This window comes from Notolepis coatsorum (assembly GCF_963971535.1).
Source record: "Notolepis coatsorum genome assembly, chromosome: 1".
NCBI lineage: Eukaryota > Metazoa > Chordata > Actinopteri > Aulopiformes > Paralepididae > Notolepis > Notolepis coatsorum.
The window spans coordinates 255,841,621-255,859,700 of NC_140165.1; the positions used below are offsets into that span (position 1 = coordinate 255,841,621).

The 18,080-nt window shown below is 47.4% G+C and overlaps 1 protein-coding gene across 1 annotated transcript; it reads right to left on the bottom strand.

The window, feature by feature from the left end:
- Nucleotides 1-7,858: 7,858 nt before the first annotated feature.
- LOC311224754 (uncharacterized protein) lies at nt 7,859-17,365 on the bottom strand (the record flags this gene model as incomplete). The annotated part of the gene is made up of 11 exons (XM_084309857.1): nt 7,859-7,958; nt 8,891-9,518; nt 9,840-10,228; nt 10,433-10,557; nt 10,801-10,911; nt 12,021-12,131; nt 12,245-12,379; nt 12,778-12,873; nt 13,282-13,401; nt 14,880-15,029; nt 17,186-17,365. 11 exons carry the CDS (start codon nt 17,363-17,365, stop codon nt 7,859-7,861), a joined length of 2,145 nt encoding a protein of 714 aa, XP_084165983.1.
- Between the last annotated feature and the right edge of the window lie 715 nt (nt 17,366-18,080).

Here is an 18,080-nt window from a genome sequence, read left to right on the forward strand (position 1 = left end):
GTGTCATCAGCAAATTTGATGATGGTGTTGTTGTTCCGCTGTGCTACGCAGTCATGTGTGTACAGGGAGTAGAGGAGGGGGCTCAGAACACAGCCCTGGGGGGCCCCTATGTTGAGCGTGATGGATGAGGAGGTGCAGTTGCCGGCTCTTACCACCTGGGGTCTGCCCGTCAGGAAGTCCAAGACCCACTGGCAGAGGTCATAGTTCAAGCCCAGGTCCCTGAGCTTGGCTATGAGTTTGGAGGGGACTATGGTATTGAATGCTGAGCTGTAGTCGATGAACAGCATTCTCACATAGTTCCCCTGCCTCTTGTCCAGGTGTGATGCTGCTGCTGCTTATCTCTTACAGAATGACCTCCTAGACCCTAATCAGTCAGGCTTCAGGACTGGTCACTCCACAGAGACAGCCCTCATTGCGGTCACAGAGGCACTTCACTTAGCAAAAGCGAAAGGCCTCTCCTCTGTCCTGATTCTCCTAGATCTATCTGCAGCCTTCGACACAGTCAACCACCAGATCCTCCTCGCGGCCCTCGCAGGAATGGGAGTGGCTGGCTCTGCGCTGACATGGTTGTCATCATACCTCAATGACCGCTCCTACCAAGTGTCATGGAGAGGGACCCTGTCGGCCACCCGCCCCCTGCGGACGGGTGTCCCCCAGGGCTCGGTTTTAGGACCCCTTCTCTTCTCCCTCTACACTAAATCACTGGGTAACATTATCACGTCTCATGGCTTCTCCTACCACTGTTATGCCGACGATACTCAACTCTTCCTCTCCTTCCCTCCCTCAGATATCCACGTCTCTGAGCGGATCTCGGCCTGTCTGTCCGACATCTCCGCCTGGATGACGACCAACCACCTCAAACTGAACCTAAGCAAAACAGAATTGCTCCACCTGCCGGCCAAATCCTCCCCCCTGACCGACCTTTCCATCACAGTCGAGAATGCAGCTGTGACCGCGTCCCCGACCGCCAAGAACCTTGGTGTTGTCCTCGACGACCAGTTGAACTTCTCTGCTCACATCGCAGCGACAACCAGAACCTGCCGATTCCTCCTGAGCAACGTCAGAAGGATACGCCCCTTCCTGACAAAAGAAGCCACCCAACTCCTCGTCCAATCAACAGTCATCTCCCGCCTCGACTACTGCAACGCACTGCTCGCTGGCCTCCCGGCCACTGCCACTAAGCCTCTTCAACTCATTCAGAACGCAGCGGCCCGCCTGATCTCAAACCTACCGAAGTCGGCCCATGTCACCCCACTTCTTAGGGACCTGCACTGGCTCCCCATTGCTGCACGAATCCGCTTCAAGGCCCTTGACCTAGCATACCGTGCGGCAAAGGGAACTGCTCCCGCCTACCTCCGGTCAATGGTCTCTAACTACACACCCTCAAGACCCCTACGCTCTGCATCTTCTGGCCGCCTCAGACCTACTCCTATCCAAGCTCCGGGAGGGTCATCAAAGAGAAGTCGCCTATTCTCAGTCCTTGCCCCACAATGGTGGAATGAACTACCCACCCCAGTTAGGACAGCCGAAACACGTCCAATCTTTCGCCGTCGACTAAAGACTCACTTCTTCAACCATTATCTGAATTAAAAAAAAATAAAAAAATAAAAATCGAACCCTAACTAACCATACTGTCATGCACTTGTCCTAATAAACTAACCTACACTGTAGCACTCAACACTTTGATGAACATTGTTACTCAGCTGATAGAGTTGTGCTCTTCCTGATGGCTTGTCGTACAGAACTTGTAAGTCGCTTTGGATAAAAGCGTCAGCTAAATGACTAAATGTAAATGTAAATGTAAATGTGTGCAGCACATGGGCTATGACGTCCTCCGTGGACCTGTTGGGGCGATATGCAAATTGCAGAAGGTCCAGGTTGATGGGGAGGGAGGAACAGATGTAGCCCTTCACTAGCTTCTCAAATGTGTGTTGTGTATTTGTGTAATGAGACATGGTGTGTGTGTTCACATGTGTGCCGTGTCTCTTTGTTATGCGACATGGTGTGTGTGTGTGTGTGTTCACATGTGTGTTGTGTCTCTATGTAATGAGACATGACGCTTCACAGGAAGTGAGACAGACAGACATCAGTACGTCCCTCCTGTGTCCATAAAGACAGCAGGTGTCTGTTTTTTTTAGAGTAGCTTCAGGATGTGGTACAGAATTAACATTCTAACCATTATCTCTTATCTCTCTCTCTCTCTCTCTCTCTCTCTCTCTCTCTCTCTCTCTCTCTCTCTCTCTCTCTCTCTCTCTAGGTATTCAGGTGGTCTGCTCATGTCCAGTAATAAGCCCAGACACCAGAGCCATGGTCATTCTACAGCAGGTAAACACACACACACACACACACACACACACACACACACACACACACACACACACACACACACACACACACACACACACACACACACACACACACATACACACAGTCTCTCTGGTGGCTGGTTATCACATCGAGCAGTGGTTGGTATTTTATATACTTGTCCCGAAAAGCCTGGTCCATGTACAGGTCAAAAACACAGCCTACTTCTAAGACCAGCACCTCCTTGTGGCTGGTGTCAACAAAAACAACATCAGGTGTATTTACTACACTCTAGTATGCTTGTACATTGCTGCGCTAGATGTTTGTATGCGTTACATCCATTTGTTATTGTGTGCAATGGATTCTAGGTGTTGTTGTGAATCCTGATGCTTTAAACTGAATGGACTGTGAGTTTGAGGATACCAGGTGGACAGATTGTACTTAGTGGGTAATACCTGCAGTCTTGCTTTGGTGGTAAATTTTAAAACATCCTCACCAACAGCGGCGTTCTTAAACACTGAGTGGGAGACTGAGTGGTCAGCAAACTCTAAACAGGCTAGCTTTCCCTGTAATCTGAGTCCACACCAGTGCTGCCTGATCTCAGACTGCTTCATGCTAAGCAGAACCCTCCTTGCAGTCTGACAGTCTCTTCCTGCGGTCTTGTGATGTTGGCCTTCATAACCACACAGGGGTCTGTGATAAGTTCATCAGAGACAGGGACTTCACTTCAGTCTGTTTGTTGAGTCTTGTCCATTTCAGCTAAACTCCAGTCTGGTTGCAGAGTTTATTGAGATCTGGCCAGTCAGACCAGACCCCGAAGCCCTTGGCCTGAGAGTCCAGTTTCCCAGAGTCTTTCCTCCTGAAGCAGACGAAGTTATTCTGGTCTGCGCTGGCCAGGGGAATCTTCCTTCTGTGTAGATCCAGCAGGAGAGAGGCCCTGGCCATTTCTCTGACGGTGACATCATCATTATTAAGCATGTGGAGCAGGTGGGCTGCCTGTACGTTAATGCCAAGCAAGCAGTGCAAAAATGCTTCCGCATTCGTCACCGCACGCTAGTGCGGTAAAGCGCCCTTCTTTTCAGACAAATGCTACCGTGCGTGCACCGGCGGCGGCGTGCTCGCTCAGGTGCGTGCGTGCGCCGGCGTGCTCGCGCGAGGTGCCCGCGCATGCGCATGAGATCCCGCCTTGAGCGGAGCTCAATATATATAAGTCACCGCCCCTTATTCAGTATCTACCAATAGCTCAATTGGCAAGGACACATGGCTGTGGATCCTATGGCTTGTTTGCTGGCGAGTTCGAATCCCATCGAAAATATTTTTTAACGTGATTTTTTTTTAACGTGTATTATTTCGCCGGTTAAGGTTATTTCGCCGGTTAAGGTTAGGCATGGTTAAGGTTAAGGTTAAGGTTAGGCATTGTTTCGGAGTTGGTTAAGGTTAGAACGGTTAAGTTTAGGCGCTGTTAAGGAGCTGGTTAAGGTTAGAGTTTGTCAAAGAGAATGGCAATATAATTTCTATGGTTAAGGTTAGGCATGGTTTCGGAGTTGGTTAAGGTTAGAACGGTTAAGTTTAGGCGTTGTTAAGGAGCTGGTTAAGGTTAGAGTTTGTCAAAGAGAATGGCAATAGACAGCCTATTTCCGCGCGACCTGGGCGCTGGGCGGCGGAAAATGAAAGGCGCATTACTGCATGCCACTGCGGTAAATTTTTGCACTGCTTGCTTGGCATAAAGCTACACGCAGGTGGGCTAGCCTGGTGGCTATGTAGGTCCACTCGACATTGGGGACTCCCAGCCCTCCCTCTCCACATGGGAGAAAGATCAAGAGTGTGTGTTGAGGCCCACCCACTTTCTGACCAGCTGGACAGTTTTGTTTGTCATTTCTCTCAGTGCCTTGAGAGCAGTGTTAATTTTGTCAACAAAAATTATGACTAAATATGGTCGTCAATGAAGCTTTTCCCCCTAATGACAACAAGTCACGTTAGAGCCGGCCGTGTTTTCCTTTTTACCCCCTTGAATGCCCATCATCCACTTCACTGTTAGTATTAATATCGCCTAATCTATGTTTTACATTATGGCTATGTGTTTTCTCATCCATTTTCATTGAATCCATTCCAAAAGGGTGCATTACCATCTGGGAGACAATAGGGGGCGCTTTTTCACATCTGAGCTCCTGATGGGGCTGGTTTCCCAACGGTAGACTTGGTTGATGAAATATGAATTCAGATCGCTAATAAAAAAATTAAACGCATTCAGGGGGCGGGCTGATAACACGTGTTATGTCATCCGTGGCATCCAAAGTGTTGTGGAGATCATGTGACACTAACCTAACGAAATTATTCATGCAATATCGTTGACTAATAACGACGACACAAAATGTTATTCCACTTTGACGTCAGTACTGTTTACTTGCTAGCTAACAGGAGCTGGTTTGCCGACAGGAAAGTAAGAAACATAATTGTCCGTGCGGAACCCTTATCCCCAAGTTAACACATCATTCCGTGAGTAGTGGGCACAACTGTTATGCTGGGCGTGTTGTTTCCCCCCGGGAGATATGGGAGGATGGACCGCACTACAGTAGCGTATTAGCGTTTACGTTTTGTGTATGAGAAGGGAATTATCAACCTGTAAAACCCCCCATTGAGCTGGAAATAAAGCACCATACAGAAAGGGAAACCCTCTTTCTTCCCTACATTACTGCATGATGGATCGCTACATTATATTGATCCACCACAATAGAACACATTAAATCAGGGGTCCCCAACCTTTTTTGCACCACGGACGATTTAATGTAGGCATTATTTTCACGGACCGGCCTTCAAGTTGTGGCAGATAAATACAGCAAAAATAAAATAACACGGCCGGCATAAAAACGAATGCTAAGTGCATGAAAAATACAACTCACCATAACGCTGAATCAGTGGGAGTTTGAAGGCTTCATTGCCTCGTCGTTTGCTAGCTTGTCGCCACATGTAGAGCGGACTTGGTGCGTGAGAGTCACCTCTGTACATACATACGTGATAAACCCGTATTTTAAGTATGACTCCTGGTATTGTCTGTTAAAAGAAGCTTTCTTTTTCTTGGAGGTTGTAGGCTCCTCTTCTGCCTCATCAATTGGCATTTCCCCTTTGCAAAGAAGCTCTCCAAAGACGTATTTTTTTTAATTATTATTCTTTTTACAAATGTTCGCTAGTTTTCAGTCTATTTTTTGAGTAGCCTATCACCTGACCGAGACAAGCATCCTGATATATCAAGAGGCACGCACAGGCGTATGTTACGTCGGAGAAACTACGGTCGTTTTTCAAAATAAAACACTTTTCAGACTCTAATAATCAATATAACGGAAATTATAGAAATTATTTATTCTTTCTGTGGTGGTTGGGGACGACTGCATTAAATAGCTTACATAAGTCTAACCAGCTAGCACTAACGTTAGCTTTTTTGTTTAGAAAAAGCCCATGCCAACTTATGAGGCTGTAACTGAGTGGCGAGACTAAACAACACATATCACTCACTCCATACTACACATATCATTCACTCAATACTACACATATCATTCACTCCATACTACACATATAATTCACTCCATGCTACACATATCACTCACTACTCCATACTACCAGTGGCGGCCGGCCGATAGAGGGCGCTGGGGCGCCGCCCCCCCCCCCTGGTGAAGAGAGAAGGAGAAGAAGAAAATGTTTTATTTTTATTTTTATTTTAGACCCCTAAAAATAAACTAAACATGTTTAAAATGAATAATATTTACTCATTTTAAGTATGTTTGTGTTTCAAATGCACAATAACGTTAATATATCAAATATAAATCATTGTTTTGTGCGTGATTCACATGACGTCACTATCTCTCCTGATAGAGAGTACCTCTAAAGCTGGGCGCATAGACGTAGCGTGCACACTGTGCGCGTCACTGTATCGTCGCAGCCAATGTAAATAGGTCAAGCAAATACATTTCGCCTATCAGTGCGTTCAAATATGATGTCTCAGGGCGTGTTTTTCTAGCGCTCGAAGCAAGCTCTGCGCCACTGTACTCGTCACGTCGTCAGACAGAAAAGAATGCGAGGAGGAGCCAGTCAGTCCAGTTAGTAGTATTTTAGTTTTGATTCAGTGCGTTAGCTTAGCTAGGCTCGTGGTTCGGTAATAAGATATAAGAAGTGTATTCTCAGGAGTTGGAGAGATCAGCACGAGATACTGTACATTACTGACAGTGTTGGATTTGGATTTATATGGAGTCTGGACACACACTTTATCAAGCCCGGACGGACCACAAAAGCTTCTCGAAGGGTTAACGCGACGGCTCGAGGCTCGTTCCAAACAACAAGTGAGTCTAACAATATGTACTGTTCTGTAGTTACTGAAACTGATTGAATATGGCAAGTCAAGATTCAAGAGGTTTATTTGTCACATACATACACAAGTGTGAGGGCTGGAAAGGACTGCATGCTGCCCAACGAGGGGGCGTGCCGCTTTTCTGCTTCACGCACCTGAGAGGAGTTTGCAATCAGCTCGGATGAGAGTACAAGTATTGCAGACTCCCCTCCACTCCTGGCCGGGTCATCTAGCTGTAACTCTACATTAGCATAGAGGCTGCGCTAGCTGCCGGAGCTAAGATAGCAGACAGGCTGGACTAGCATGAGAACACATGGGGTTAGCTGCAGGGGCTAAGCTAGCAGACGGCTGGACTAGCTGAGGAAGCCGGTTAGCTGCAGGGGCTCTCTCATACACTGTCTGTGCCGGCTGGGGTCGTCGACAAATAAACAAATGAATGTAGGAAAACAGAGATGCGTTTGTTATGTATTATTGGTGCTATACTGTGTGTGTGTGTGTGTGTGTGTGTGCGTGTGTGTGTGTGTACACGTGTTGTTGTTAAGCCTGTTTAGAATAATGTCTCTCCCACCACAGCAAACATACATTTCTGTCATATGTCATCACCTTATTATAGGCTTTGATGAACGCTTGCTGTGACACATTGTAGGAATACATAGTAACAGAAGAGAGATTTAAGTTTTGTACCAAAGTATCCAGCTGATGTTAAGGATATCATTACCCTGGACTGCTTGCCGTTGTAATTGTGTATCAGTATGGAGGAATAAACTCCTACAACAAAGCTATAATGGATCTCCTTTTGGCTTTCTGTAACTCAGCTAAGCTAATCCAAGAGTAGATAACAACGAATGTGGTTATAACAGGCATTCAAGTATTATTCTATTGTCTATCTTCATAAGGAACCTTCAAGCGGAACTAAAACATAAAAGAGATATCAAACAGGACACAGACAAGGTCATTGAATGCTTTATTTGCAGCTTGTAGAAAAAGGGGGAGTGTAAGACACACACAGAAGCATAGAGACCCCGGTGTCGAGGATCCCAAGACACACGGGAGCCCTATGGACGAGGCTGGACTCAGTAGCAAGGGGTCATTATTTGTGGTTGTCATGTCCAGGGCAAAGGTTAAAGGTCAGTGCACAGACATGGGGTTGGTCAGTACAAAGCTTGGGGGTGGTGTGGGGTTAATGATGGCAGGAGACCACATGGCCAATCGTGCTTAGTTCTCATCATCGCTGTCTGAATCGCCTGCGCCGGTGACGGTGATCAGCTGCTCACGATGTTCCGTCTCCTCGTTACCGTCCTCGGTTCTAACAGTTCTGAGGGAGAAGCACAGCAGGAACGCAACTTCAAACAACCAGGAGATGTTCATTATAGAGCAGAACAACCAGGAGATGTTCATTATAGAGCAGAACAACCAGGAGATGTTCATTATAGAGCAGAACAACCAGGAGATGTTCAATATATAGCAGAACAACCAGGATATGTTCATTATAGAGCAGAACAACCAGGAGATGTTCAATATATAGCAGAACAACCAGGATATGTTCATTATAGAGCAGAACAACCAGGATAATTATGTTCAATATATAGCAGAACAACCAGGATATGTTCAATATGTAGCAGAATAACCAGGAGATGTTCATTATAGAGCAGAACAACAAGGATATGTTCAATATGTAGCAGAATAACCAGGAGATGTTCATTATAGAGCAGAACAACCAGGAGATGTTCAATATATAGCAGAACAACCAGGATATGTTCAATATATAGCAGAACAACCAGGATATGTTCAATATGTAGCAGAATAACCAGGAGATGTTCATTATAGAGCAGAACAACCAGGAGATGTTCAATATATAGCAGAATAAGAAGGATATGTTCATTATAGAGCAGAACAACCAGGAGATGTTCATTTTATAGCAGAACAACCAGGATATGTTCAATATATAGAAGTTGTGTGGATGGATAGATAGCACTATCCAGTCACTACACAGGGGGAAGATTAAACAGTTACTCATTTATCAAACATTACCGTGGCCTCTACAGTTAAAAAAGAAACCCACACACACGCACTGAGGTAAGCGTGCAAAATCAGTGCTTCTTGTCCTGCGGGTCTGGACCTCAAATGAGCTGTCGATTGATTGTGATTCTGTTGGGTCCCCACATGACAAGAGTGTGATTTAATGCGCTTGGGTTCCAGGGAGTCCCTGCTCTAAGCAAGAAGAGAGATACCCGATGTTTCCTTTACCTAATCAGCACCGTTCGTCTCTCCATCAGTTCCACCGCCTGTCCAGCATAGGTGTCCATGGTGGCGTCATATCCATTGCGACCAGTGGCAATGCCCTTTGCTCCACCAGGACCCATTCCTACAACACTAGAGTCGGCACCACCCACGCCATTTGGACCCATCCTTCCTGTACTGCCGTTTCCTCCGTCACCCCCCACACCACCATCCAGTCCGGCACGGCCTGCTCCTACACCGGTTCCATATCCGCCCATTTCCCCAGTGCCTGCACCTCCAGCCACTTCCTCTCCAGCCCTGCCAGCACCACCCATGCCAGATGGGCCATCTAAGCCGCCATCACCCCTGGGACCCATTCCCGCAGCAGCACCATCAGGACCCATTCCTGCAGCAGCACCACCTGCAGCACCACCGCTACCATTTCTACCATTTGCTCCAGCACCAGATCCCCTATTGCCCCCAGCACCAGAGCCCATGGCGTCAGCCCCCATGCCTCCACCTACACCGCCAATGCCCACACCCCCGGTACTAGCTCCCAATCCTCTGTTGCCAAAGCCTCCGCCCACACCACCGGCACCAACTCCACCGGCTCCAACTCCACCGGCTCCAACTCCACCGGCTCCAACTCCACCGGCTCTACTAATGCCTCCTGCCCCACCGATGCTTCCTACACCACCCAGACCAGCAGTGCTCTTGCCTCCATTGGCACCAGCACCACCCATCCCTCCTGTGCCCGCACCCATGCCTACTCCTCCACCCATTCCTATTCCTCCACCCATGCCATTTGCAATCATACCACCGCCCACGCTGCCAGCACCACCCATACCACCTCCCAGGCCGCGAGCACCACCCATACCACCTCCCACGCCGCCAGCACCACCCATACCACCGACCATGCCGCGAGCACCACCCATACCACCGCCCAGGCCGCCAGCACCACCCATGCTGCCAGCACCACCCATACCACCGCCCACGCTGCCAGCACCACCCATACCACCGCCCACACTGCCAGCACCACCCATACCACCGCCCATGCTGCCAGCACCACCCATACCACCGCCCAGGCTGCCAGCACCACCCATACCACCGCCCAGGCTGCCAGCACCACCCATACCACCGCCCACCCCGCCAGCACCACCCATACCACCTCCCATGCCACCAGCACCACCCAAACCACCTCCCATGCCACCAGCAGCACCCATACCACCTCCCATGCCACCAGCAGCACCCATGCCTCCTCCACCCATACTCATCCCAGAGCTAATTGCGGTCATACTGCCACTGGTAATACACATGGTGCTCACCATGCCAGACAGCCGCAAGTCTTCCCCCTCAATCAGTTTTCTGTAAAAGAAAAGAGGAAAAAATTAAAGCATTATCTCTCCGGTATATTAATGAGCACTTCCTAATACATTTCATTCAGTAGAACTACATACATTTCCTCATCATCATGTGGAATAAAGAACATGACTTGCAGGCTGGTAACACGCTGCACTGGTTTAGCAACAAGGCAGTGAGCCTGATGTCAGCTGGTCATCCTTGTCTCACCTGTAGGTTGTGATCTCAATCTCCAGAGACATCTTGACGTTGAGGAGGTCCTGGTACTCGCGCAGGTGCAGAGCGATCCTCGCCTTGGTGGATTTCAGCTCCAGCTTCAGGGCCTCGATCCGTGCCTGTTTGTTACATAGACAGAGCCACAGGCGCAAGACTGACATGCTGTGCTGCGTGTGCATTGCTTTGAGTCTTTTCAGTCTATGTGTGTGTGTGTGTGTGTGTGTGTGTGTGTGTGTGTGTGTGTGTGTGTGTGTGTGTGTGTGTGTGTGTGTGTGTGTGTGTGTGTGTGTGTGTGTGTGTGTGTGTGTGTGTGTCTGTGTGTTTGTTTGTTTATATTTAAATGTATGAGCCTGTCCTCCAACCTGTAGGTCTTCTATTTCCTTCTTGTATCTCTGCTGAGTCTCCAGAACCTTGGCCTCTAGGGCATCATTCTTGGTCCTCAGGGAATCCAGCTCTGACTCTCTGCTTTGGATCTTGAGAAACAGTAAAGCACGTTGAAGCACGTTTTTTTTTCTAAAAGCTCTGTGGATGTATTCTTAACACTTTGACTGCCAGGGGGCGTCTTTAGACGTCTTTGCTGGCCATGCTAAAGTTGCCGGGGGACGCTGTACGTCGTCTTTATATCAATATTTCAAAAATCTGCGATCGGATTCATAATGTCCCTCCGCTGGCCTGAGATTCACCAGCAGGACCCACTGAGCTCTCTGGCGGTTCAGGAGCGCCATCTGGTGGCCGATCGGCGCAAGCGCTTAACAGGAAGCGCACTAGAGGTTTTGCTAGACGTCCGTATTGCTTCCGGCCACTCGGTACATGTCCCGTGACTCTAGCTCGTCACTCTACATAGCGATCGATTGCCAATAACTCGATAAACAACATGATTTGGACGTATATACCATTATACAAGCTGGAGATGGACCGGGTAATAATATATCCCATAATGATAAAATTTCTACTCGACGATGATCGCCCAACGGCGCGCGGAGACTGGGGTGAGTTTCAGCGTGTAACGTTACCGTCTTCGATAATAACTGATATTATCAACATTTGACCCACATTAGATGATTGGTATAACGCTGCCCACGGAATTATAAACGCCCCCTCGCCCATCCGGTCAACATCAGATGACGTGTAGTAACTTCTAGAAGTACGTCTAGTTGGAATTTTTTATATCGCGCTGATTGCCATCAAACTGTATTTCATCATCAATATAATGCATTTGGGGCTATATATCACGTTCTGGAGAAAGCTGCAGAAAGAGATGAAAACATACTTATACATTAGACCATACTTTACTATGAATATGTGAATGAAAAAGTTTAACGTTGCTACACAATGAACAATACATATAGGACTTTGAATGGGCCCTAATAATGGCAATGTAGCAATAGAATTTAAAAAGTTATAGCCCTGCAAAGAAGGGGACTTTCTCCATAGACAAATAGCGCTGGCAATCTATGGTATATCATTAATTTAACCTTAGGCAACCAAAGTGTTAAAAAGAAAAGAAAAAAGATGACTCTACATGTATAACATTTTTTAGTACTGCATCATTTTCAATATTTCTTTCACATTTAATACTTACATCCTTTTTGGCGCCTGCTATCTCTTCTCTGACGCTACGAACCACATCGACATGCCTGGACGTCTTGCCGGTCAGGTCTTGGAACTTGTTCTGATACCATGAATCCATTTCCTAGAAATATATAGAGTGTGGCGCTTCTTAAGTGGCTCAAAGATTTAATTTAGCTTAAAATCCAATGTTTCCTTTTTATATCTTTAGTTCATGTTAAGTTGGCGTTATTTTACCTGTAGGTTTTTAGCTGCAATGTCGTCATACTGGCTCTGGATCTGTTTGAGCGCGTTGGACAGGTCGGGCAGGACGAACGAGCTCTCGGTGGTTGCGTGAGCTGCGTAGATCTGTTTCATCAGTTCCTCGATCTCCTGAGAGTCGGGGAAATATGAGATCATCAGCACAACAGGCACCAACGCATCTGAGCCGCTAAAATGAATTAATTAAAGGTGCTATATATAACATTCAGCCACTAGATGTCACACTAGAGCATCAGCATCTCATGTACATCCAATCAGGTGCATTCCACATGGGGAAATGGGAAGTAGGGAGGGGATACATGCACAAATAATAACATTCATTTTGATAAATTCATGAATCAATATTTTTTGGGGGGGGGGGGAGCAATACTGCACCTTTCTAAAAGCTCTGTGCATGTATTTCTTATTTTTCAATTTTTTTATGATACTATTTATCTCTTTATCTACTCTTTAGAAAAACTGTATCTATAGCACCTTTAATGAAGGAGCCACTGTGTTCTAGAACCCACCTGTACGTGGACCCGTTTCAGGAATTCAATTTCTATTTCCAGCTGCTCCAGCTGTTTCTCCAAGGTTATACGTGAAGAGGTGGCCTTGTCGACGTCCTGAAACAGACACAACCTTTAATAGGGTACCTCTTCTCTTGCCCCTGACACATTCTGACCACATTCCGACCACATTCTGACCACATTCTGATATGTGTGTTTGTGATTATAAGAATTTCACTATGAGAAAATATAAATGGCTAATCCCTTACAAAAAAGCAGCATGATAGTAATTAAAATGTGACCGTGGTACCATAATTTACCATGGTACTGCCATGGCGATAGTCATGCATCACCATGGTACAATCTTTGCACTTACATAATATCACGGTATAATAATCCAATTGAAATGATGATACTGACGGTAATATTATAGTTTCCATGATACATTGGTTGCTACCACCACGCAGAATGATGGAAACACCCTGATACTGTTTCTTAAGGGAACGTATTGGCGCTATAACGTACCGGGCGGAAGGCTTCGATGTCCAGCTCCGCCTTCCGCCTGAGCTCCATGGCCTCCTCGCACCGGATCCTGATGGCCTCCAGCTGAAGGCCGGCGGCCCCCTTAGCAGCCAGGGCAATGTCCTGGAGAGACCGAGAGAGAGACCAACACACACACACTCTTCCATCACATGTTTTGTTGGAGGTGTGTGCCAGGGTTTATGCATGAGCCAATACTGTGTGTGTGTGTGCGCGTGTGTGTGTCTGTGTGTGTGTATCTCATTTCTGTGTAGTGATAGAGCAGGTAAAACATTGGAAACGCATGATATTACTGTTCCACAACAATCATGAGATGTCAAATTATTACTGTTGTAGCCTACTGTACTTGTTGTGCTGTATAATGACAATGCATTTTAATCTAATCTAATCCATTTATTACATTCCCGTTGACATTTCTCATATATCAACACATAGCTTAGCAACCATTGTTTTGCACATAGCAGCCATTGTGTCGTCCAACATGGAGGAGAGCCGGACCCTCTAAACACCCAGTGAAAGGCCTCTCCTCTGGCTCACCCTCTGGACCCTCGTCTGGTCAGCGTCCCTCTAAACACCCAGTGAAAGGCCTCTCCTCTGGCTCACCCTCTGGACCCTCGTCTGGTCAGCGACCCTCTAAACACCCAGTGAAAGGCCTCTCCTCTGGCTCACCCTCTGGCCCCTCGTCTGGTCAGCGTCCCTCTAAACACCCAGTGAAAGGCCTCTCCTCTGGCTCACCCTCTGGACCCTCGTCTGGTCAGCGACCCTCTAAACACCCAGTGAAAGGCCTCTCCTCTGGCTCACCCTCTGGCCCCTCGTCTGGTCAGCGTCCCTCTAAACACCCAGTGAAAGGGCCTCTCCTCTGGCTCACCCTCTGGACCCTCGTCTGGTCAGCGACCCTCTAAACACCCAGTGAAAGGCCTCTCCTCTGGCTCACCCTCTGGCCCCTCGTCTGGTCAGCGACCCTCTAAACACCCAGTGAAAGGCCTCTCCTCTGGCTCACCCTCTGGCCCCTCGTCTGGTCAGCGACCCTCTAAACACCCAGTGAAAGGCCTCTCCTCTGGCTCACCCTCTGGACCCTCATCTGGTCAGCGACCCTCTAAACACCCAGTGAAAGGCCTCTCCTCTGGCTCACCCTCTGGACCCTCGTCTGGTCAGCGACCCTCTAAACACCCAGTGAAAGGCCTCTCCTCTGGCTCACCCTCTGGACCCTCGTCTGGTCAGCGACCCTCTAAACACCCAGTGAAAGGCCTCTCCTCTGGCTCACCCTCTGGACCCTCGTCTTCTAAACACCCAGTGAAAGGCCTCTCCTCTGGCTCACCCTCTGGACCCTCGTCTGGTCAGCGACCCTCTAAACACCCAGTGAAAGGCCTCTCCTCTGGCTCACCCTCTGGACCCTCGTCTGGTCAGCGACCCTCTAAACACCCAGTGAAAGGCCTCTCCTCTGGCTCACCCTCTGGACCCTCGTCTGGTCAGCGACCCTCTAAACACCCAGTGAAAGGCCTCTCCTCTGGCTCACCCTCTGGACCCTCGTCTGGTCAGCGACCCTCTAAACACCCAGTGAAAGGGCCTCTCCTCTGGCTCACCCTCTGGACCCTCGTCTGGTCAGCGACCCTCTGCAGCTCCCTCAGCTGCTGCTCGTAGAGGAGGAGCAGGCCGCTGGGCTTCTCGAAGCGGTTCAGGTAGGCCTCGATCTCCAGCTCCAGCAGCTTGTTCTGCTGCTCCAGTGAACGCACCTACGAGGAGCAGGAGAGTGGGTTTTTAAAAAGCTCAGTATGTGTCACGACTAGGGATGTAACGATCCGATCACGTGATTTTCCGAAGATCGGGATAAAAAAAAAGAAAAAAAAAAATATGTACCTTTTTTTAATAATTTTTTTTTACTTTTTTTTATTTCTTTTTTTTTGTTCAACAAACATGACCATGTTCACGTCTTAAACTCATACTGAGGCCATAGTTTTGGTTTTAAATTGCATATCATCATTCATTTATTTATTGTCACACAGAGCAGAAGAATTTTGCCAAAACAAACCAATAGTATCCAGCTGCAGAACGGCAGACCAGCCACACTCTCAGACCCAAACGCATTTCCTTTGATTTAATTATACATCAAATGATTTATGTGCAAAAAAAGGATTGCAATGCCTCGCTTGAATGAAGTTAACTTTTCACCTGGATAACGTCAACATTCAGGGGAATGTAATGTGAGAAATTGGGATAAAAAAAAATAAAAAATGTTTTTTAATTTTTATTATTTTTTTTGATCGGATTGGGAAAGATCGGTATCGGTAGATACTCAAAATCACATGATCGGGATCGGATCGAGAGCAAAAAAATGTGATCGGGACATCACAACGGTTCAAGTGTGTCTTAACCAGACACCTCCTCCACACGCCTCCTGCCCATGTGTTCACAGGAGTGACGATAATATGCCCCCGTTTTGCTATGAAGGAGTTGGAACACTATGGAACACCTCTAAGGTTTTCTTTTTTTTTTATTCATTGTTTTGTATTTCTAATCAAGTACTCAAAAACAGCATTTTTCGACCTCAAGATCTTAAGCCATTTTGAGGCTGGGCTCCAACCACTGTGTGGCCTGGTGCCAACTGCCACATCAACTGCCACATTATTATGCAGCTGAGAAATCTCTGACATCACAGATATGCACATTTTCAGATGACTCAGTTCAGTGAGGGTGAATATTGTGAGAGGAGAATTGGAAGAATGCGCCAATATGAGAATTAGAGACATAGATCCTATTAATATAAGTCCACATAGCTAGGAAACAATGCTAAACACTGAAAAATGCCATTTATAAGATAGTTCCCCATTAACATGAGAGGTTGCGCTCACTCGCATGTCATAAAGCATCATGATGAGCAGTGAGTCTCGTACCTCATCATGTCAATACACTTCAGGAGTGACATTCCATTTGCCCCCCGCTGGTTCAAAAGCGCCTATACTTATACTATTGTCATGGAGACTATGATATCTTGCAATACAATTCAATCAGTTTATAGATAGATAGATAGATAGATAGATAGATAGATAGATAGATAGATAGATAGATAGATAGATAGATAGATAGATAGATAGATAGATAGATAGATAGATAGATAGATAGATAGATAGATAGATAGATAGATAGATAGATAGATAGATAGATAGATAGATAGATAGATGATGGGGGGCGGCTGGGTGGCGCAGCGGACATTGCGCTCGTCACCAACGCAAGAGACACCGGGTTCGAATCCGGCTGTCGGCGCTGCCTCCGGCTTGGGCCGGCCGTCATACTAACTCAATTGGCAGAGTCAGCGGGTGGAAGTCGATGGGTGGTAATCTGGACGTTGTGGACAGCGACTCCTACAGGTCGGTTGGGGGACGCCTGCACAGCAGAGACAGGAAGTAGCGGGGGTAGTGTGTGTGAGCCTCCCACACGTTACACCTCGCCAATGAGAGTCCGCGCTGGCAGGTGAAAAGATGTGACAGGCTGCCTCCTCGTGTACCGGAGGGGACACGTGATGCAAGGCTTCTATCCTCCCTATAACCGGCCAGTGGGGGGCATATGCGAGCACCATTCAAGACAGGGGAGGGAAGAATTGGCACAATGGAATTGGGATGGGAGAAATATAGAAAAAGAGGAGAAAAAGTGGATACAAAAAAAGATAGATAGATGCTCCTCAAATATGGATATATTAAAGAAATATAATAGATTATAAATTGTTGCTATTTTATTTATACTTCTCTATACTTTGGCTTTTGAGCATCCACCAAGCATCCACAAAATGGAACATGTTAAATAATGTTAAACCAGTGAAGCCTTCAGGCCTCTGTGTGACTGGCTGCCTGGCTCACCTGATTCCCCCCATGCGGGGTTTGCGTGCAGCAGAGACGGTCCTTCGTCCCGTCGTCTCGACACGCATGGCCCCGGCGCCGCGGGACAAGCTGGCCGAGGCGTGGCGGACCACTTTCCTGGTGGGGGACGGGCTGGACACCCTGACCTGGTAGGACTCGCTGCTGCTGTCCTCAAAGTGACGGCGGTACGATGAGATCCTTTCTGGGCTGTAACTCATGGTGACGGCTGTTGTGTGTCTCCTCTCTGTGTCTCTGGATGGAAGGGTTGGAAGGATACTCTGCTCAGGCCCCGACTTCTTAGATGTGCTTCACTGTTACTCCTTTTGCTGCTGCAGCTCTCGACACTCCCAGCCTGTCTCCCGTCCCAGCTCTTATACTCTCAGAGCCGTGGCGTCAGCCGGGCTGGTTCAGCCCAGGACTGCTGCCCGATACATGAGCACACGCCTAGGAATCTCTAGCCTGGGCTTGACCTGCACGTCAGACATCTGTCAGCAGCCTGCGAGGAGCTGAGTGGGATGATGGAACAGAGGAGGTGAATATATAGTATAGTATAGTATAGTATAGTATAGTATAGTATAGTATAGTATAATGTATAGTATAGTATATATTACTGTTTACATGCCTGTATGATGGCCATGTACAATAAAACTATAATGGTAAATGGTCTGCATTTATATAGATCTTTAATCCAAAGCACTTTACAACTTATGCCTCACATTCACCCATTCATTCACTCACCAACGGCAAAGGCAACCATGCAACCTGCCGACCTGCTCATTGGGAGCAGAGACAAGTGTCTTGCTCAAGCACACTCTGACACACACCCGGGAAGAGCCTTAATCGAACCGGGAACCGCTCTAACCTCCTGAGCCTGTGTATATACCATATATATATTTATCTACAACCATTGGATATACTGAATCTGCATATATC